At 33.9% G+C, this 23774-nt stretch overlaps 1 protein-coding gene across 2 annotated transcripts in view; it reads right to left on the reverse strand.

Moving 5' to 3' along the window:
• The window catches only part of LOC136026156 (microprocessor complex subunit DGCR8-like), a 73955-nt gene extending 57089 nt beyond the window's left edge, over positions 1–16866 (reverse strand). The window contains exons 1-3 of one of the 2 annotated variants that reach the window (XM_065702461.1): positions 16801–16866; positions 11026–11432; positions 481–573 (exon numbers count right to left, since the gene is read on the reverse strand). In XM_065702461.1, the coding sequence (XP_065558533.1) occupies positions 481–573; positions 11026–11176 (244 nt within the window). In that variant the 5' untranslated portion in view covers positions 11177–11432; positions 16801–16866. Of the gene's footprint in view, positions 1–480; positions 574–11025; positions 11433–16688 lie in introns of both variants that reach the window. The other variant, XM_065702470.1, reaches the window with a different exon arrangement.
• Between the last annotated feature and the right edge of the window lie 6908 nt (positions 16867–23774).

Here is a 23774-nt window from a genome sequence, read left to right on the forward strand (position 1 = left end):
ACCCCATTATAGGCCAAATTTGGTGTTTTTGGCCTATATCTCAGAAAAGCCCCAACGGCGAACATGCGCCCTAGGATATTCGTTTTAAGCATGGTCGACTGCCATGGGATCCGCCCTTAACATTTTCGTGCCTTCCACCCTGGGGACTAATCGAAATAAGTGAGATACAGAATCTGGCGCTCTGACTAATATTTACGCTTCTCATTTTACCCTTATATATTTTTAATTATAATTCTAATTAATATATTTATATATCCATAATTATAATTAATCTATTATAATTATAATTAATATATTTATCTTGTTATTTTACCCTTCTCCACCCTATAATAGGTTCTTACGTATATGCCTAATCAAGGAAATCAAATTAGTTCATATTGATTTTGGCACTTTCAAAGGGTACAATTTTTTTTTAAAAACAAACAACAAATTACTCATGGCTTGTACATCCTGTATGTACAGGCTACAGAAACTACAGACCTTCAACAGTAAATTTTTGAGAAACAGTAACTTCTGCATCATTCCCTTCTACGATTGCCCTTTTTCTTTTCTTCCGAAATTCTTCTGGAAGGCCTAGAAAACAAAAGAAAAGGTTAAAATTACAGGACACACAATCTAGTATGCTAATAACAAAAGAGAAATTGTCAATATATTGTTTAATATATATATATATATATATATATATATATATATATATATATATATATATATATATATATATATATATATATATATATATATATATATATATATATATATATATATATATATATATCATGAAAAGAGAAATCACCAATGCAACAGCACAAACACAAAAAAAAAAAAAAAAAAAAAAAAAGAGAGACAGAAGGAGAAAAGGAAGACTGTTTTCCTAAATTACTGACTAATACAGACCAGCACTTGAATGAGGCCTTACCCTACTCATCCATACAATCACATAGGTCAAACAGCATAGCCACACACAATCAACCATAAAGAATAATCCATGGACAGGCAGTCATGTCGTCAATAAGTATAAGTCGTCATTTACCAAACAATAGAAAAATTAATATTTGTTAATTAACAAATTAACTGTATTAACAATATTTCTTCTTTTTTTGCAAAATGGCACCCGAAGATTTTTTTTGTTTTTGTTTTTTTTTTCACAGGGGTGATCGTATCGACTCAGTGGTCCTAGAATGTCGCGCAAGGGCTCATTCTAACGGAAACTAAAAGTTCTAGTGCCCTTTTTAAGTGACCAAGAAAATTGGAGGGCCCCTAGGCCCCCTCCCACGCTCATGTTTCCCCAAAGTCACCGGATCAAAATTATGAGATAGCCACTTTATTCACCATAGTCGAAAAACATAATAACTGTGTCTTTAGGGACGACTTACTCCCCCGCAGTCACCGTGGGAGGGGCTGCAAGTTACAAACTTTGACCTGTGTTTACATATAATAATGGTTACTGGGAAGTGTACAGACGTTTTCAGGGGGATTTTTTTTTATTTAGGGGGGAGAGTTGAGGGGGGAGGGGTTACGTGGGAGGATATTTCCATGGAGAAACTTCTCGTGGGGGAAGAGGATTTAAATAAAGGGGGCGCAGGATTTTATAGAATTATTTGAAAAAACAATGACAAAATAAATATGAAAAGTTTTTTTACTGAAAATAAGGAGCAGCATTAAAACTTAAAACGAACAGAAATTATTACGCATACGAGAGGTTTACTTCATCGTTATACCTCGCTCTTTACGCTAAAGTATTTTTAGTAATTTCAACTATTTATTTTACGGCCTTTGTGATTCAGAGGTCATTCTTAAGGACTTGGGACAAAATTTAAGCTTTAGTGTAAAGAGCGAGGTATCGACGATGGTTGAACCCCCTCATATACGCAATAAAAACATACGAATATAGAATTTCGTTACGTAAGTTAATTCGTATGTTACGTATATTTTTTACCAATGAAAACGTTTGTAAAAAATTAAAAGTTTTAGTTGCTTTTTTAAGTAATCAAAAAATTGGAGGGCAACTAGGCCTCCTCCCTCGCTCATTTTTTCTCAAAATCTTCCGATTAATTGCAATTAATTAATACGCGAATTCTGTTTTAATTATTTATATGCGGAGAGCCAAGATCAAAATATGCAATAATTCTAAAACGTTCAGAAATTAAATAAAAAAAACATTTTTTTTAAATGAAAGTAACGAGCAACATTAAAACTTAAAACGAACAAAAATTACTCCGTATATGAAAGGGGCTTTTCCTCCTCAACGCCCCGCTCTTTACGCTAAAGTTTCTTACTGTTTTAAAAATAGAGTAAGAGAAAGAGTCAAACTTTAGCGTAAAGAGCGGAACGTTGAGGAGGAAAAGCCCCTTTCATATACGGAGTAACTTCTGTCCGTTTTAAGTTTTAATGTTGCTCCTTACTTTCATTTAAAAAAAACTTGTTTTTTTTTATTTAATTTTGTACAAGAAGAAGTTTTTGTCCAACCACATGAACCATCAAACGTGATAAGACCATGAGAACGACCCGAAACATGAAAATTCTCAATGGGTGAAAATCAACACCCTGGACAATGGGTTGGCAATCTTTTGTTGTAAAAGGGCTAAAAATTTTACTTAAGGCCGCAGTTAGGTCACACAAAATTATGCAGGCCGCACTTAGGTCACATGTCATTACACTGTAATTTAGTATCGTAGGTATACTAAAATGAGTATATCTGCAACATTTGTCTACAAATATATCAGGTATAGAAATAAAAAGATTGATGTATATTTTCACGACGTTTACTGTAGTTAATAGAATCTATGAGATTTTTCTGGTTGCATCTGACCTGCAAGTTTTACATTTTTACATTAGATTGCATTTTTGTAGTAGAGATGCCTAGTGTTGCGTCTAAATGTAATCTCTAATAACCAAGAACAGTGTCTGTTTTTTCAATAATTAATTTTAATTTAATTAATTTAATAGTTTTTTAATAATTTCAATAATTAAGAATTGAAAAAGTTTATGCACAAATATATGTACTACCAAACTTAGTTATTGTGTGCTGAACAAAACTTTTTAACTCATTGTAGTTTTCAGAACCGAAAATTTCATAAAAATCCACAAAGTTGTTTTTTTCCTTAAAAGCTATTTTAAATGTGTTATCACTTTCCAAATCTATCATTTTGGTTTGCAAATCACTTGGTACATTTCTGACATCCACTGTGAAGGAGTTTTTAAAAATATCCATCTTTCGTGAGATCTCCTTGAAATCAGCCAATCGGTTTACAAACTCCTTTTGATGCTGTATTAATAAACTTTTTATTTTAGTATTTTGCCAAAGAAAATTTATACCAGCTTCCTCTACTGCGTTCTTGTAATTTGGAAAACTACCAAGCTTTCTTTTACCAATATGCTTGATAAATAATGTTAGTTTCATTTCAAATGCCTTAAAATCTGATTTTCCTCCTCATCAGAAAAACAAGCTGACAAAGAATTGTCACTTTCATTGTCCAGAACCATTTCGTCTTCTGTGTCTGGTTCTATGTAGAGTTCCCTCTTTGTGTAGGTGTTTTTCACTTCTGTAACCATCTTATCAATTACTTTGCTGATCTTTGCTTTCTTTGTTTGTTTTTTTCTCTTTTTTCAAGCTGAAGTTTGACGGGATTTCAGTTAGAACTTTTGAAATACTTTTTATTACGTCCTTGACTGTGTCGGGTAATGTGTGACTTTGCTTTGGGATATGGACTTACTTGTTCAGGCACAAATAGTTCTTGATTTCAAAGAGGAGCGAATGAGTTCTGAGCTTCTTCGTTGTTCACCTAGACCACGGGGTCTTTAGGCTGACATAGGATGTCATTTGCAGGTCTAAATGGACAGGCCCATCAGGGTTAGAGGGAGCAGGCCTGTCAGTGACAAAAAAAGGTAATAAAATCTTCTTCTGTGAGGATTTTAGGATAGTATAGGCATATTCTAGTATTTTTCAAAGCCACTCATGATGTTATTTGGGCTGAACAATAGAGGAAGATTTCATCTTACAAGAGAAGGAATGTCATATATTGTCAAGGTACTCCGAGGATTAGACAACATCTAGTTATCTGCAGCTTTGTCGTATTGGTATTTGAAGGGAAAGTACACACTAACATCTAACAGCTTGAGTTTGTGGCTGATGTGTAGCTTGAAGCCTGAATATTTGCAAACCGGACAACTTTTAAGAAGATGTAAGAGTCATGGTTATCTAAGGTTAGAAGCTTGGGGATCTCTCGAGGTAAATGTGAATATTCCCTGGAGGTGCTGAATACATTTCAAAGATAGATCTAGATTGATAAAATCTGATGGTGAGGCTTCACGTACTGAGATTGCTGGAGCATCAGAGACTGAAAATCTTTACTTGGAAATAGAAAGTAAGGCGGTAAATACGGACTTCTTGCTGTAACAGCCTCGGCCATGGCTACAATCACACCTCTCTCTGAATATGTGGCCTTGCACAGTCGTCTGACCCCTCTCATCAAACACCTTCGGAGGAACGGGAACTGTGGTTACAGAATTTTCGTCACAGTTGTATATGTCACTTGCAGACAATGGAAGCTTTACTAGAACCGGCTTCGGGTTTGAGAAGAACTGTCCAATGTTGACCCTGTTAAAGCTCGTTGCTTGTGGGTTCGATCAAAGCTTGTGGGTTCAAGCTTGTGTAGTGACAGTTGTGGATACCGAAAAACAAACCTATCATTAGAAATAGCCGCGGCCTCATCAAATTGTAAAAAATGTTCAGAAAGAAAGAACGTATGTTCAGCCAGAGCCAAGACAAAAATTTCAGGAGGCTTGCTTAATTGTAGGTTTTTTTTCTACCAATACAAAAGTTTCCACAAGAACAAGAAATTTTATACACCATACTAACTAAATCTCCCCGGGTTAAATCCTTTCCGGGATTAAAGAAACTACCTATTGGTCTCACTGATTGGAAACATGTATCATTTTTATGTATACGGCCTTGATCGGACCACACACTGCGAATTCCAAACTTATCTCTTGATGCGCTCAGAAGATCACGCTTTCGTTTAGTAAGATTCTCGGCAACAAACAATCCCGAGCCAATAAGCTGCTTCTTTGCTGAGCTGAAACTGAACGAGGACAGGGGCAACTTTATCTGGTCTTTGTGCAATATTTGAACCAACACTAAATCGCTTAACACTAACTATGTCTGAAACCGCAATATTAGTTAGGACGTGTCTTATAGCATCACCAACACTTTGTGAAGAAATCTGTTTGACACCATTGAATAGCAGGAAATCATTTCTCCCTTCCTGCTCTATGTCATCTAATTTCAGCTCAAGCTGATTAACACTGTTTTGTAATAATTCAATCATATGCATACAGGTTTTCAGATGTTTTTCGACTAATTCAAATTTGGGCTGAAACTCAATGTGTACTGCATCATAAATTTTAGAAACCATCGTCTCAACTGGAAACTTAGCATGAATATTAGCTGTAGTTTGGGAGATCAAATCTTTAAGCTTTTCATCATTTTTTTTCTTGATTTCTTCAGCTATATTTTGCTTTGTAGCCGCAAGTTCATTCTCTGTAGCTGCCACTAGGCTACAGAAATTAACAGTGGGATCCGAAAGCTGGCTATCCGTTACCAAATATTGTCCTTTCTTTCGAAACTGCCGGTAAACATCAGGATGATTTTTTTAGCCCATCAAACGCATGATTTACACCCTTAGTTTTCTTTGTTGATGCTTCATTCTCATTATCATTAAAACTAAGAAGATTAACGACTGATACAAGCTGACGATCGTGTTTTTTGCCGTAGCAAAAAACAACAAATTTGCAGTCTCTGGTATTCGTCGTCATTACCTCTAGGATTCGAATGGCCAGAGGAGATAGCCCGCAAATTTGGCTAGGAATAAATCACCGATTTTAATGTTTGCAGGATTCATGCCTTATAAATGAAAGATTATAAAGTAAAAGAAACTTATCTTTCTGTGAGGGCCGAGCCTCACTAATGTATCCAAGTGAACAATCAGTCCAAACTGTGCGAGGTCGGCCCAACTGCTAATCCTTCTCGATACTAAACAGCGTAATTAACGCGCAGCCAAATTATATCCAATTTTCTCTACACGCCACACTTGGCTATCGTATCTAATTTTCTCAATTCAAAACGCCAAAAATCTGATTGTGTGATAATTCAAGTACCAGATTTCACAATTTCTGTAGCCACTGAATTAATTCATGGTTAAGGAATCAAGTTCAAACAATTCAAAAGTTCAAACAGGTGTAATCTCTTTGAGAGCTAGGTCAATACTGAAATATAACAATTTAGAACCTAAAAACTTCTGGGATCAAATTCTGAAAGCTCTATCCACCAGTGAAGTTGCAACCTCTCATTTTACTGAAATAGGGTGACAGGAATGAAAATTCAAATATATATCACTATGTGTAGGCTTTCTATATATTGAGAGCAGTAGATGGAAATCACTTTTAATTAATAAGATATCAAGAAAAGGTAGTTTATCATTTTTTCTTCAAACTCCACTATAAATTTTGTATTTTTATCAAAACTACTCAAGTGTTTAAGGAAAATGTCAAAGGAATGTAAACAGTGTTTCCAAATACAAACCACATGGTCTATGAATCTGCCGCAGAAACAAGGGGAAAGCCTAAAACTGTGCATAGCGGAGGTTTCAGTAGTGTCCGTAAAAGATTTGCCAACAAAGGAGAGAGGGACGCCCCCATAGCAAAACCGAAAACCTGTTTGTAAAATTCACCTCTAAAATCAAAATAATGAGAATATTCATTTACAAGGATAACCAACTTCATAATGACATCAATCTCTAAACTAGCCATGGTCATATCTTTTATCAAATCAAAGTACTTCTATAATTGAATCCTTAATATGTCTTAGCACTTTTTCACATTACAATTCGAATACATTCTTGTAATCTTGTCAAGATTGTCCTGACCACGAATGATGTAACTGTAAGGATCTTATAACTCCCTGACACGCCTACCAATTTTCATCATCCTAGCACGTCCAGAAGCACCAAACTCGCCAAATCACTGAACCCCTCCCCCCAACTCCCCCAAAGAGAGCGAATCCAGTACGGTTACGTCAATCACGAGTCAAGGACATTTTCTTATTCTATCCACCAAGCTTCATCCCGATTCCTCCACTCCAAATATTTGCAAGATTTCCCCCTCCAACTCCCCCCAATGTCAAAAGATCTGGTCGGGATTTGAAATAAGAGCTCTGAGACATGAAATCCTTCTAAATATCAAATTTCATTAAGATCCAACCACCTATTCGTAAGATAAAAATACCCCAATTTTCACGTTTTCCAAGAATTCCGGTTTCCCCCTCCAACTCCCCCCAATGTCACAGGATCTGGTCGGAATTTAAAATTAGAGCTTTAAAGCACAAGATACTTCTAAATGTCAAATTTCATAAAGAGCTGGTCATCCTTTTGTAAGTTACAAATACCTCATTATACCAAATTACCCCCCCCCCCCCAACTACACCAAAGAGAGCAGATCCGGTCCGGTTATGTCAGTCACGTATCTTAGACAGGTTTTTATTCTTCACATCCAGTTTCATCCTGATCTCTCCGCTTTTAAGTATTTTCGAAGATTTCCGCCCCCCACCCAACTGTCCCCCTCAACGACACTGGATCCGGTTGAGATTTAAAATGGAGATCTGATTTACGAGGTCCTTCTAAATATGAAGTTTCATGAAGATCCGATCACTCCTTCTTAAGTTAAAAATACGTCGTTTTTTCTAATTTTACAGAATTATCCCCCCCCCCAATAGACCGGATCCGTTCCAATTACGTAAATCACGTATCTAAGACTTCTGCTTCTTTTCCCACCAAGTTTCATCCCGATCCCTCCAATCTAAGCATTTTCCATGATTTTAGGTTCCCCCCAAACTCCCCCTAATGTCACCAGATCCGATCGGGATTTAAAATAAGAGCTTTGAGACGCGATACCCTTCTAAATATCAAATTTCATTGAGATCCGATCACCCGTTCATAAGTTAAAAATACCTGACTTCTTTTAATTTTTCAGAATTAACCCCCCCCCCCCAACTACTCCAAAGAGAGCGGATCCGTTCCGGTCATGTCAATCATATATCTAGGACTTGTGCTTATTTTTTCCACCAAGTTTCATCCCAATCCCTCCACTCTAAGTGTTTTCCAAGATTTTAGGTTCCCTCTCCCAACTCCCCCCCCCCCCAATGTCACCAGATCCGGGATTTAAAATAACAGCTCTGAGAAACGATGTCCTTCCAAAAATCAAATTTCATTAAGACCTGATCAATCTTTCGTAAGTTAAAAATACGTTTTAATCTGGTCTGGTCCCTGATACGCCTGCCAAATTTCATTGTCCTAGCTTACCTGGAAGTGCCTAAAGTAGCAAAACCGGGACCGACAGACAGACAGACTGACAGAATTTGCGATTGCTACATGTCACTTGGTTAATACCAAGTGCCATAAAAATGAAAACATTTGCAAAAGCCAGCACAAGTATCTATTTGAAAACCAAGATTCCAAAAAGAAGATTCAATTGGATTTTGTGGAAAGCTACATATAATGACACTTCATCCAGAAATAATTAAGAATCTAGTGGAATGATGGGAAAGATTTATGCTTGGGCACTAGTTGCCCAACAACCGTCCCCGTTGCAATGCTATATTAGAACATATTAGATGGGAATATTCTTTTTATTAGTAGGCCTTACTAGACGCATTATAGCTGGATATATAATTTGCTGATTATGTATTCTATAGCTAAAGATACCCAGTCAAAAAATTCGAGTCCAAAGACAAAAACTCACCATTAAATCAATTAAATTGACCTTTGCTTTGAACGTCGTATTTATTCAGACTTATTGAATCATCGCGTATTTTTTTCTTTTTTTTTTACTGAGGCAGGAAATGACAAAGTCCGACAGAGCGATATGAGCATAAGCTCAAAGGGGTATGACTCATGCATTAAATGTAATGAATGAACAATTTTTTACGATAGATTTTAGTGGATTGGCAGTTCTCTTAGCGACGGATTTGTTTTAATTGTGAACATTTTTGTTCATCAAAAGCTTCAACTTACCACTAATGAAACTTACTAGTAAGTTTGACCTAAAACTTACCATTATTGGGTAAGTTACCGAATGGTAATTTACCGTGTGGTAACTTACGTCTTGCACAATAAGGTAGCACCTTTGCTAAATAGTAACTTTTCTTCCTTACCAATTGAAGAAAATGTGCATCTAAAGTCTTAGGGTAGTCTTCACACTAATTTTGCCTTTTTACTTGTTTTGTATCCATTACAAAATAATATTTCAAACCAGTTTCCTGGCAACTCAATATATGTTTAGGTTTGTATTTTTGTGCTTTTCTGTTGGAGGACAACTGGAAACCCCCCTTTTCCCTGAAAGGTATTCCAGGTCCTCTGTATGTAGACCTCCTCCTGCCCCTTCCGCCCAAATCAAATGCTGGAATTACCCCAATGATCAGATGTAAGAATTCTAACAGAAAACCAGGCCAGTTATTTTAAAGGTGTGACTAAAAACAATATGTTTGAAAACTCTAGTGCCAAATGTATCAAATTCTATATAATACAATCCTATATATTTTTAATGTCTCTCAAAGACAAAGAATAGAACAAGGTTAGAGGCTTCACTCTTTGCTTCACTTCAGTACATTGCTTCACAATGTACACTAGATCATCCATCATTGTGTATTTGGACTAACAAATAAGGCAACAATTTTTTGAGATAATTCACTTAGTTCTAAGATTCCCTGATATTACCACTTTAATTTCGTCCTTTACTTCCCTCTGAGACAAAACTATATAGACTAGCCTATATAGTTATAGAATGCAATATAGAATCTATACAGAACGTAATAATGCTCTAAAAAACTACAGTTTGGAACAGCAAAAAAAAATCTTAGAAAATCACGTTTATCAAGTACGAATAGACATTAAGACCAGTCCAAGGAAGAAAAAATGGTTTTGTTTTGATGTCCTTGGTGGTTTAACTAAATTAAAATTTTACAAAGAAAGTTTTACATTAAGAGATATGCATGCTAGAAACATGGAAATGAAGCAACAAGTAAAAGATTCTGAGATTATGATTAAAACATTGTCTAAGTTTTCTATGTTTATTATTAACATTTATCTAAGTTTAGCCTATTAAGTTTATTATTAACATATGTTATTATTAAATTTGTCTGAATCTGCATGAGTAAACCTACCTAAAAGGTCAGCTGCAGCACATTTCTCCTGTGCAAAAGTTTTCAATGCTAAATGATACCCTCTATTATATAAAATGAGGATATTGATTATTTAACATATTTATTATTAACAAGTGTTATTATTAAATTTGTCTTAATCTGCATGTGTAAACCTACCTAAAAGGTCGGCAGCACCACATTTCTTCTGTGCAAAGGTTTTCAATGTTAAATGATACCATCTATTATATTTTGTACCTCTATGGTCAAACCACATTTGGATTTTCAGGTGATCAAAACTTGAGTAATTCAAATTTTACCCAGGATTTGAATGAGATCAATAGAAAAAAAACAGTCAGTTCTGCTTTTTGATGACCTTAGTGTGCAACTAAACTTTGGTATTTGTATGTCTACAGACACCAGGGACAACTTTCCATCAAATGGCAATATTGTGACCCAAGTGTTGTAATGGTAAAATTGGGTATTTTAGCATAATTTCATGGATTCTTTTTGAGCCCAGGAAAATCAAAATCATTAAAAAAGTTTCAATAAAAGCCGAGAGAAATGATATACTACTAAAAATAATGCTCAACTGGTCTTGTAGCAATGGGGCAACTCAACAACTTATTTCCAAGGCAATACCTTTTTTTACCTGATTTTACTTCCAGGGTTTTTATTTTATGGTCATTTTGCAACAGTATTCTAACCTAATCAGATCAAGGGAAGTGATGATTAGTTTTGATATTTCAAAAAATTTCAGTGGAGGTGCTGTTTCAGTGTTCAGTGTCTTCAGTCACGGATAGTTGGTACTCAAAAACAAAATAAAAAAACAATACCTTCATCAAGCAGTTCATCAAGTTCATCTTCAGAAATATCCAACTCAAATTTCCCTCCATTCTCATGAGCAGCATCATTTTCACCATTGCCAGCCTCATCTACAATCTCATCAACGAGAGAAAACTTCATTTCTTCACCAAAATCACTCATATTTTCAAAAAAAGCCACAATTCTTATGAACTAATATAGAGTAACATCAAGAAGAAAGTGGCATTGGTCCTTTGTGGCAAAGTAACAGTGGTAACTGGTTTTTCTCCAGAAGTTGATTCGTCTATTTTGAAGCTAAATTACTTGTATGAAGAAAATACTTTCTCACTTAAGACTGAAATTACTCAAAATTCAGACAAGATGAAAAAGTATCCTAGACATACAAGATCAGCTAGTCCAATACCTGTTCCTTATATTTCTGAAAGAAAAACCATATGTCAGCATCTAACTTCTCAATGCAAACCACTATAAAAATAAAAGACACAACTGATTAACCATATTGGGTTTAGAGCTTCACTAGATACAAATTCATGATAAATATAAAAAGGAAAAGAACATGAAAAGTCTATAAGGAAAAACTACTGAACACAGAAAATTATCATAGGTAGACATAAATAGCCTACACTTATTTCCACCTAAAGGTCCTTGAAATCAGAAGAAGTATCAATGGGTTCTAGTCAAAGAGGGAGGGGTGAAAACGTTGAAAGGCAATTTTTAGAGAAAGGTCTTTTGAAGTTTTAGATGTTTAAAGGTTGAAACATAAGTAAGAGAGGGAATATGAGGGGATATTTGCTTGGAAGAAAGGTCAGAACACAAAGGAAGTTAATTTTACACCATTTTCTATTAATCAATATCAGGGGGGAAACTTTCCAATATTCTGGAGGAGGAATATTCCAATATTCTCCAATTCCTTACCATTAGAGTAGGCATTGAAGGAACCATTAAATTTAAAATATTGTTTTTTTTCATGGATAAATCTGATATTCAGAATTGGCAGCTTCAGTACATGTGTACAATTTTAGAGCCATTCTTTATGATAGTAGATTGGAGGAATGTCTAATAAGAAAATAGCTCTGAAATATGACTTTTAAATTAGTGTAATTATAAAAAAATTACATTTTTCAGTAAACTCTAAGTTGAACTTGATTTTTTCGGGCATTCAAAATGTGAAAAGAATGCCTCGGCATAAAACAATGCCTTAATTTGAATGAATAGAAACACAGTTTGTAAATTCGACAACTTGAATTGAAAAGCATTTTAGTTCATTATGAGATTATACTCATGGTTAAGGTATTAGATCTCAAAAGAGTAGCTAATCAAGCAGACAACTGCTAAACATATAAACGTTCATCATGTTTCAGAGCAGTTCCTCAAGCCACTCAAATATTGCACTAATTTCGCATACCATGTAGGCCTGGGGTATGTAGACTGACTGAAATCCAGTTATATTTCATGCTAGAGCTTCTAAACCCTGACCATAACTCTTATTCTGTTTTTTATAGCCCAGATTGAGGTCTATGAAATTTTTTAGGCCTCTACATTAAACATTTAAAACAACATTAAAGTCCAAGTTATTTACTACTGGTATTAAAGAGCATAAAAGACTGACTTCTGAATTTTTTGGGGAAACTACAAACAACTACAAACTTCATAATACACATTTGACATATCAGGGCTTGTGATAGTTCAATTTATGCAATAGATTTTATCTTATCCTCAACTTTTAACTTATTATGAGCAGGTGGTTTATTCATCTAATAAAGTGGGAGTCTCAAGCAGTTTAAAAAAAAATGGGTTATGTCCACAGCTTCTTTTAATTTGTGTAAAAGACATATTTTGCCACACAATAAATAGCATGCAACTACTTCAAGATGATCTAAAATCTTTTTGTGTCTCTAGTCCACAGAGCAATCAAAGTAAACCAAGACAAACTCAGAATAACAGACTAAGACTGGCTTCTCTATTTCAGCATTTAAAACAAATCTGGCACAAGAACACATTGGCCTTATTGCTGATGACAAACAAGAATTCTGTAGTCATTATCAATATTTTGTCTCTTGTGCAAAATCTATTATGGGGTTCATAAAGCATATTATAAAAAAGCAGAAAAATATATTCATAATGCTTTAAAGGCAGTTATCACAAGATTTTCATAAACACTTTCCTGCCCAGTTCCACATCTTGGAACCTGCTAGAAAGCAAAAGTGGAAAGCAAAGGAGATGCTTATAGCACTAATACTGGTAGAATATGTCTGCTATGGCTGTCTAGCTTATCTACATTTTGAAACAGGAATTGGCCCTCTTGATTTGTTCCCCAAAAATTTCTTTCACAAATGTAGTTACATTTCTTCTGCACTTTAAAAAATAATTTTCCAAAACTGGAAAGCATTTCCAAAGTACAAAACCCAAATGGAAAAGTTAGTTCTGTCCAGCTTCATCCACAGAAACACATGAGTGATTTCAGATCTGCTTTCAAAGACACAAAAACAGCCCTTTCATGAGACCCTACCTTAAGTTGACACTGACAAAAAACCAGCTGCTTGGCAACATTTAAAAACAGACTACCAAACATAATACACCTCTAGCAATTCATGAAGGCATGACATGACAGTTTTGTTGAACCTGCATTAATAGCCTATTCCCTTAAACTCAGCAGGATCCCTTAATTTGCTTGATTGGTTTCCAGCATCTTGTTTAGTTCCTAAATAAAAGAGAACAAAAACTAGATTACATTTTTCTCTTACTTATTTATATTACCTCTCCACATTCAAAGAAAAGGTTAGAGAGTAGAACTTATGACATGAAATTGTTTTTAATATATATTAAATCTTAAAGAAAGTCTTCATTATGCAAATAGCTATTGCAACCAAAAAAAGTTTAAAATCCAGGTTTCAGTTTCTTTGCTCTGTTGTAGAAATATAAATGTAGGTGATATTTTTCTCTAATTTGTTAATATAGCCTTTCCACACTCAGGAAAATGGTTGGGAATCAGATAAATGGTTAGAATTTGTCATGCCAAAACAACTTCAAAATACATATTTCAGTTTCTTTACTCTGCTGTAAAATGTACAACATTCAACATAATGTCTTTAGATTAAAAAAGGCAAATTAGAGCTCTATTAGCCTTGTCAATATTTTGAGGCAATTTAAGGTAAAACAATTCCATTTTCTATTCAACATTCTTTCTAAATATATATTTTTTCATGATGACAATGATTCTTCCTCAAAAGAACTACATTACCAGTGAAGCTCTATGCAAGTTTGTATTCATGCATCTATAAATGATTTTATTTACCCTTCTTTTATTTGACATAATAAACAAAGCATCTTTATACATTTTTGTAAACCATATTACATTTGGCTTCCAATAGTCAGATCAAAAACTACTTTGTATATGTCTCTACCTGGAAGTTAGCAATACAACTATTGCTTTGATTCCAGAATATTCCAGAACAATTTGATTCACAAACATTATGGATTCAAAATAAAAGGTAAAATGACAAGAAATAGGGTGGTTTCAACAGCTTTAAAAATTTTATCAAGAAAATGTATAAACATTTTACATTATTAGTCAGAGAGAAAATTTTTAGTGAAACATTGAAAGGTAGGCTACATCAAACAATATATTTTTCTTTTAAGTTGCAAATTAAGCAATGTTTGAACTGACATATCTGTTGACATGTTTGAACTGACATATCTGTTGACATGACAAGGAACTTTGCCATTTTATTTGATTCTCTGTCATCACAGTGGGTCTTTGATTTTTAAGATCTCCAATTTATGATAACTTTGGACACTAGAAAAAAAATCCTTTATTTTTCTTCATGACATAGAAATTACAAATTGTCAAACAATTCACTTTTTCAGACAAAGAATTTCGACAATGGATTAAGTTAGCATATTTGTGATTTTTAAGATCTCCAATTTATGATGACTTTGGACACTAGAAAAAAAATCCTTTATTTTTCTTCATGACATAGAAATTACAAATTGTCAAACAATTCACTTTTTCAGACAAAGAATTTTGACGATGGATTAAGTTAGCTTATTTGTGATTTTTAAGATCTCCAATTTATGATGACTTTGGACATTAGAAAAAAATCCTTTATTTTTCTTCATGACATAGAAATTACAAATTGTCAAACAATTCACTTTTTCAGACAAAGAATTTCAACAATGGATTAAGTTAGCATATTTGTGATTTTTAAGATCTCCAATTTATGATGACTTTGGACACTAGAAAAAAAATCCTTTATTTTTCTTCATGACATAGAAATTACAAATTGTGAAACAATTCACTTTTTCAGACAAAGAATTTCGACAATGGATTAAGTTAGCATATTTGTGATTTTTAAGATCTCCAATTTATGATGACTTTGGACACTAGAAAAAAAATCCTTTATTTTTCTTCATGACATAGAAATTACAAATTCCAGCAGTAGGCCTAAATGGAGACACCCTGTTCTAAAGGATCTTTCAAATGAAATGCTATAATAACAAAAGAGCTACTACTACTACAACTAACAGCTCACTATAGCACAAAGCCACCTGAAGCAAATACAACCATGTAAATCCCTCCACCATCTAAATTGAGTAACAAAAGAAACATTCGATTCCCAAATCAACACAATTTTCAAACATAATGGTTACTACTGTGATAGTTGTGACAATCTCCCATTCCCCTCCCTCTAATAGCACCAGATCTAATCTTACAATAACTTATCAATGCTCTCATTCATTGTCTATCATAAACAAATATTTGTATACATGGCCTGATTAATAGGATGAAATTTTTGTCAAATAGTGTGAGTAGTGTGATGAATATGTTACTTAAATAGATTTTAGGCTTTCAACAAAAATGGAAAGAACATTAAAACTTGATTAACATAAGCCTTTTGAGGATTATAAAGCATAAGGATTCAACTTGGGTGATTTTTTTTTTTGCAATTCTATAGTTATATCTAACTGCCTTTGGAAGGTGGATTAAGCTTAATCAAAATAGCATTTTGTAGCTGTAGAATCAGCCAAGAGGAGGGCAACAAAATGTAGGCTATTAAGACCTCTATGATGTTCCCTTATCTGCATAAGCTTAGAATATTATCTCTATATAATCACAAAAAAGATAGCATGAAGCATACAAGCTTCTAAATGCTGGGGAATTTGTATTACATGCCCAATCTATGAGAATGATTAAGTAGCTGTAGAATCAGTCAAGAGAAGGGCAACAAAAATGTATTAAGATATGTAAAGGGCTTAATATTGAATTTGTGATGGAAAAAATGTCATATATGGATTCAGGATGAGATTCTGATTCTATAGCCAACTTCTAAACGTCATGTTTGCTTTTACAACAAGGCATGCTGCCCCCATCCCCAGTTGGTCCTAGATATGGCCATGGCCTGGTGAAAATAACTTCAACAACATACGATAACCAGCTTTGGGAAGATTGCTCTAGGCCAGTGGTGTGAAACATGGCTCTTACTAACCTAGGCTGGCATAGCCTACATTCATTGAAACAGGCCTACCCTACAGAAAGTTTGTCCAGGAATAATTGCTTTTACTACAAGATAATACAGAACTATTGGTAAAATTCAAAATAGCCCTTTACTTATAAAATAGGCCTAGCTCTAATCCCTTTCTGAGATAGCCAAAAATCAATCAACTAGAATTTTACCAAATGTTTTTTTTACTGGGCTATCTTTTAAATGATAAAAATTTTCAGTTCCTTCACTAAAATTCGGTTCTTTCCTTTTCTCTTGTTGTTATCGTTAATCCTTCACTCTTACCAGGAATTAGCTGAATTTTTCTTCCCTTTAAACTCTAGGGACACATCAGAGATACAGTGTTTCCACTTGACACAGTTCAAAGATAAGGGGTGAGGTAAAAAGGCAAATAGATTAGAAGTTGGTATGCTTTCAAAGATAAGTAGCTATATGAAAATTATTTTGAAAGCATACACGGAAACCTCGAACTACTCCTTTTAAGGTTCTGCTATTGGATCAATACATCAATATTTATTGATTCAAGTTGAAAATATACTAAAACAATATTATGCCCCAACGGAGAGCAGAGCTCGTAAGGCTGGGGCAGTACAAATGCATAGAAAAAAAACACAACGTGTCGTCATACTAATAATTCCAAAAAGAAAAAAACTAAAAAAAACATACAAGGTAAGGATAACAGAGGAGGCCACCCCAGTGCGAGAACACCACAACAAAATACATACTAAAATTTATTGTTAATCAACCCCGACATCCAGGCAAAGAACTATTTTTGAAATATGTTTTTTCAAAGAAAATCGACTAGTGGAATGCTTCACGTAAGATGAAATTGTGAAATGCCATTTAGACTTAGTGTTTAAATTAAGTTCATCTTTCACCGTTACTAAGAAAGGGTCATTATATTTTAGTTTTGTGTTTTGTTTTAAAGTTTGGTAAGGTCCGATCAAGCGGAGGTCTTGACCGAAATATACGCACAACTTTTCAACTTTTTCACTGGGTGTTTAATGTCCTCGTTTTCTTCTTTTCATTGTTTATATTTTATTAAACATATTTTGTGAGGAAATTATGGTACTCGTTTGTATTTATTGTATATCTTTAGTATAAATAAGAAAAACAATTGGCTATTAACAACCACCCAACTGTTAATAAGTTTACATGTTTCCAGGAATATCTATTCGCAAAAACGAAAGGAGGCAGCCATGTTACTGTTTTTGAAGAAGACACAAAAAAATATATTTTTGGAGTCCATGGAATCTATATATATAAAAATAAGCTGTTTTGTGTGTTGTTTGTTGACTGACGTCATGCATGTTTTTCGACTGACGTCATTATAAGGATTGAGCATTATGCCATCATGAAGTTATTTGTCGACTCACGTCATGACTGTCGACTGACAAAATTACAGACCGGGACACTAATGACGACCGGGACACGGGGACACATGGGGATATAAATGACGACCGGGACACTCAAAGAGAAATTACAGACTGGGACACCGGGACACAAATAACGACCGGGACACAGGAAATATAAATGACAAGCGGGACACAGGGACACAACTACGACGGGGACGCCGGGGGGGCACAGGGGGGATATATAAATGACGACCGGGACACACGGAATGTTCGATTAGCAGTCACCATCAACAAAGCTCAAGGGCAATCATTAGAATAATGAGGTTTAGATCTGAATACGGATTGTTTTTCCCATGGACAACCGGGACACAAATGACGATCGCGACACAGGGAACATAAATGACGACCGGGACACTCAAAGAGAAATTACAGACCGGGGCACAAATGACTACCGGGACACTGGGACACAGGGAATATAAATGACGACCGGAACACTCAAAGGGAAATTACAGACTGGGACACAGGGAATATAAATGACGACCGGAACACAGGAACACAACTACAACGGGGACGCCGGGGGGCACAGGGGGGATATTTAAATGACGATGGGGACACAGGGGATGTTCGATTAGCAGCCACCATCAACAAAGCTCAAGGGCAATCATTAGAATAATGAGGTATAGATCTTAATACGGATTATGTTTCCCATGGACAATTATATGTTGCATGTTCAAGAGTCGCTAAACCTGACAATCTATTTATATGCACAGACAATGGGGCAGCGAGGAATGTTATATAGTCGCAAGTTTTACGTAGTTAAAAACATATATATATATATATATATATATATATATATATATATATATATATATATATATATATATATATATATATATATATATATATATATATATATATATATATATATATATATATATATATATATATATATATATATATATATATATATATATATATATATAACAAACAAATACAACGTAGAAACAATAGGGAAAGTTTTTTCAAGACAATGGAAATTATTTATGTAGATATTTCGGCCCTATGTCCAAGGGCCGTCTTCAGCACAATACAATACTATATATATATATAAAAGAACTTACATCAAATTGTGAGAATTAAAACTGAATATAAAAACACTTATTAAAACAATTTTTTTTTTTAAATATAGCCCTAGCATCCTTACTTCAGCGAAGTTCAACCAGGACTGGCGAAAAGAATGAAATGAAGAAATATAAACTCATTCAAACTAAAGAGAATAAAATGATTAGATGCAATTTCTTAAAGCTAATCTTGCTTGTTTAGCAGCCTGTCTCAAAGGCCTTTTCGTAGTTGGTTCAGTACTATTATAAATTGGTTTAGTAAAATATTTTGTTAGATCATTTTTAATTAAATTTGAGTATAAAGAATTTAGTGAGTATTCCCCCAAGTCCCTGTTCAAAGAAATATTTTTATTTATTTTGAGATTAATTTCAATTGATTCTCGAACCACCTGTTTTATTCCCAAATCATTACTAATGAGTGAAGAGTTTTCAAAAAGTATCATGTGGGACGGATTATTAAATATATGCCAACCTAGAGCAGAATCAAAGGAATTGTTGGAACCATTTGAAATTAAGGCCTTGTCTATGTCATTTTTATGCTGTTGTAACCTTTTGTCTAGATTCTGATGGGTCCTGCCGACATAGTATTTTCCGCAATCACAGGGTATTTGATAGACCCCTCTTTGGCGAGTAACTGGGGTCTTATCTTTACCCGAATTTAAGAAATTGATAATTTTAAAATTATTAGTAAAAACTACGTACAGATTATTTTTTGTGCAAATATTTTTTAATTTTGTTGTAATCTTTGGGATATACGGAAGATAGACAATATTTGAGGGCTTATCAATAGCCTCACATTGTGAAGTATCTTCTTCGATTTTACAAGAATGTCTTTTTATTCTACGGCTAATTATTTTATTTACAAAAGGAATGGGGTATCCATTACCAAAAAGAATATCTCTGATAAAATTTATTTCTGCATTTATATATGAATGGGAGCAAATATTTAGGGCACGATCAATGAGGGAAATATATATATATATATATATATATATATATATATATATATATATATATATATATATATATATATATGTTTTTAACTACGTAAAACTTGCGACTATATAACATTCCTCGCTGCCCCATTGTCTGTGCATATAAATAGATTGTCAGGTTTAGCGACTCTTGAACATGCAACATATAATTGTCCATGGGAAACATAATCCGTATTAAGATCTATACCTCATTATTCTAATGATTGCCCATTTCCCTCATTGATCGTGCCCTAAATATTTGCTCCCATTCATATATAAATGCAGAAATAAATTTTATCAGAGATATTCTTTTTGGTAATGGATACCCCATTCCTTTTGTAAATAAAATAATTAGCCGTAGAATAAAAAGACATTCTTGTAAAATCGAAGAAGATACTTCACAATGTGAGGCTATTGATAAGCCCTCAAATATTGTCTATCTTCCGTATATCCCAAAGATTACAACAAAATTAAAAAATATTTGCACAAAAAATAATCTGTACGTAGTTTTTACTAATAATTTTAAAATTATCAATTTCTTAAATTCGGGTAAAGATAAGACCCCAGTTACTCGCCAAAGAGGGGTCTATCAAATACCCTGTGATTGCGGAAAATACTATGTCGGCAGGACCCATCAGAATCTAGACAAAAGGTTACAACAGCATAAAAATGACATAGACAAGGCCTTAATTTCAAATGGTTCCAACAATTCCTTTGATTCTGCTCTAGGTTGGCATATATTTAATAATCCGTCCCACATGATACTTTTTGAAAACTCTTCACTCATTAGTAATGATTTGGGAATAAAACAGGTGGTTCGAGAATCAATTGAAATTAATCTCAAAATAAATAAAAATATTTCTTTGAACAGGGACTTGGGGGAATACTCACTAAATTCTTTATACTCAAATTTAATTAAAAATGATCTAACAAAATATTTTACTAAACCAATTTATAATAGTACTGAACCAACTACGAAAAGGCCTTTGAGACAGGCTGCTAAACAAGCAAGATTAGCTTTAAGAAATTGCATCTAATCATTTTATTCTCTTTAGTTTGAATGAGTTTATATTTCTTCATTTCATTCTTTTCGCCAGTCCTGGTTGAACTTCGCTGAAGTAAGGATGCTAGGGCTATATTTAAAAAAAAAAATTGTTTTAATAAGTGTTTTTATATTCAGTTTTAATTCTCACAATTTGATGTAAGTTCTTTTATATATATATATAGTATTGTATTGTGCTGAAGACGGCCCTTGGACATAGGGCCGAAATATCTACATAAATAATTTCCATTGTCTTGAAAAAACTTTCCCTATTGTTTCTACGTTGTATTTGTTTGTTATGGAAAGGCAGTGTGGTCTTCGTCGCTATTTTTTATATATATATATATATATATATATATATATATATATATATATATATATATATATATATATATATATATATATATATATATATATATATATATATATATATATATATATATTCACAGGGGGGACACAGGGACACAACTACAATGGCGCGTAACTAATATGGCGCGTAACGACTTACGCTCGTGGGGGGGAGGGCTTGGGGGGCGCGAAGCGCCCCCACCAACTAGGTGTTGGCGCGAAGCGCTGCCACCCCAACAGCTAGTATAGTAATAAATAAGCTCGAAAAGGGGATTGTGATAGTAATATACTTAGTTCTCTTAGTTTTCCAAATTAGAGTAAGGATTAGTATTAAAGCTTAAATTGAACACACATTATTTGGTGCATCAAAGGGATATGATTTAAGAATCATTTTCTATAAATAAGACGCTGCAAACTCTAATATGCTTGGAATTTTAGGCCCAGCTCTTCAAATGTAATTCTAACATGAAAATTTATTTAATTTTTGTCTAATTAACTGTAAAACCATTTTTTGTTTATAGTTTTAGGAACCTTCAATATTTTTCCCAAGTTATGATTTTATCTTACTATGATTAATGCAGTCTTGCAAAGTTGAACCTTGAAAAAGAAGTAAGCAAAACCATTTAACTGGATCTTGTAACACCTATGATACGTAAAATTTCAAAATCAACAAGTTTAACAAAGTGTACATTAAATAATTTACAACAAATGAGATTCTAAGCCTTGATAGCCATGTTTGTTATGGCTCGGTGCTTCGAATGCCTACCAATATAAATGGAGAAATCTCTTCAAGGCCCGGAATTTTTTTTTAAGATAAAACCCTGAAAATAAAATTTACAGTTACAAATTGTTTAATTTTGAGACTATCAATAGAAAATTGTTAGAAAAAAGACATGATAACAGTTTTTAAAGAAAAAACCAAAACATTAAATGTAAAATATGTACAGTAAAATCTATTAGCAAAGCTAATTTGCTAAATGTTGCAACATCTATGGTGCGTAAAAACTTAAAAATGAACTATTTGTCTATCTCCAAAGACGAAAATATTTTAAAAGGAAAGTTATACTTTCTAAGGATGTTTGATGCAAATTTAAGCAAATTGTACCGTTTCCTGTAGTGTTTTCTAGAAATAATTAGACTCAAATGGAGCTGGCAAAAATTTTCATACTGTGAACGAGCCCTTTGGAAAAATTATGCTTGAGATCTTATCTGAATTTTTTTTTTAATTCAATCCGCATAAAGCATTGTGTTTAGAAAGAAGATTAAGGGCAAAAGAGACAAAAGATTTTGGTTTTGTTCCTAAAGGATCCGAAATTTCGAATTCAAAAAGAATCCCGTAAGCCAGAAATACTGTTAATAGACTAACGAATGGTAACCCTAAGAAAGAAAGAAGAGAAAGGTCTTTAAGGTAACTTATGTATGGCTATACACAACACCGAGCCATTAGTTAGGGCTAGTCTGCCTTTTGGCAGTAAAAAACTTACAAAGACTCATCTACTCTCCACGGTAATATTTAGTAAAGTACGAAAAATTAGCTTGATATGAGGAGAGGCCAGAGCTATAAAATTTCTTAGAGTTAATTTGGCTATTTGAAGATTAATAATATTAAATCCTTCTTAGTATTTAACAAGATTACAAACTACCCAGGAATTCAATGTCTAATCCACGGTTTTCAAAACTGGGAGGCGTGCCTCCCTAGGGAGGCACAGACTAGGTTAAGGGGAGGTGCAAATATTAGCCAGGGTTGACAAAAAATCAAATGAAATTAAAACTACGCAGCCATGTAAAATATTTTAACCCTTTCGTGATTGACGGGATTTAGAGGCCGAGGCTGAACAAACGCTAAGTTTTTTCTCTCAAGGTAGTTTGTTCTCTCAAACCGGCAAGATCTTATAAATGCTGCTGAATGTTCCGCTCAGGGACGATCAACTAGGCCATGGGTCATCAACCCACGTCCTGGGTGTGGTCCCCAAGATCCTCACCCCAGTCCATCTGACAGACCATATTACGCTCCATACCAATACACAACAAAATGAAAGGGGGCAGCGTCTAGCATTCTACCATCCAAGCGTTAATGAAAAAAATTTGTAAAAACCATTTAGTATAGTTAGTTTGATGTTCTACCATCCAGACCGATTAATTTGGTATTTAATAATTGTTTTGTAAACCTACCTCAAATCTTGGGTAATATCCCCCCACAAAAAAAAATATTTTGCCTTTTGATTTTCTTTGTTTATTCTTTTAAATCAGTAACATTTTGGGCTTTGAATCCAAAATGAAAATTAAATTATCTGAACATACTATGCGACCATTTTTGTGGCAAAATTTTCAGAAGAAAAAAATACAGATATGCTGGATTTTATAGATGGTGACACCCATCTACAAAATCGAGGGTATTCTTTATTTTCTAAGGGTAATT

Source organism: Artemia franciscana, chromosome 1, assembly GCF_032884065.1.
Source record: "Artemia franciscana chromosome 1, ASM3288406v1, whole genome shotgun sequence".
Lineage (NCBI taxonomy): Eukaryota > Metazoa > Arthropoda > Branchiopoda > Anostraca > Artemiidae > Artemia > Artemia franciscana.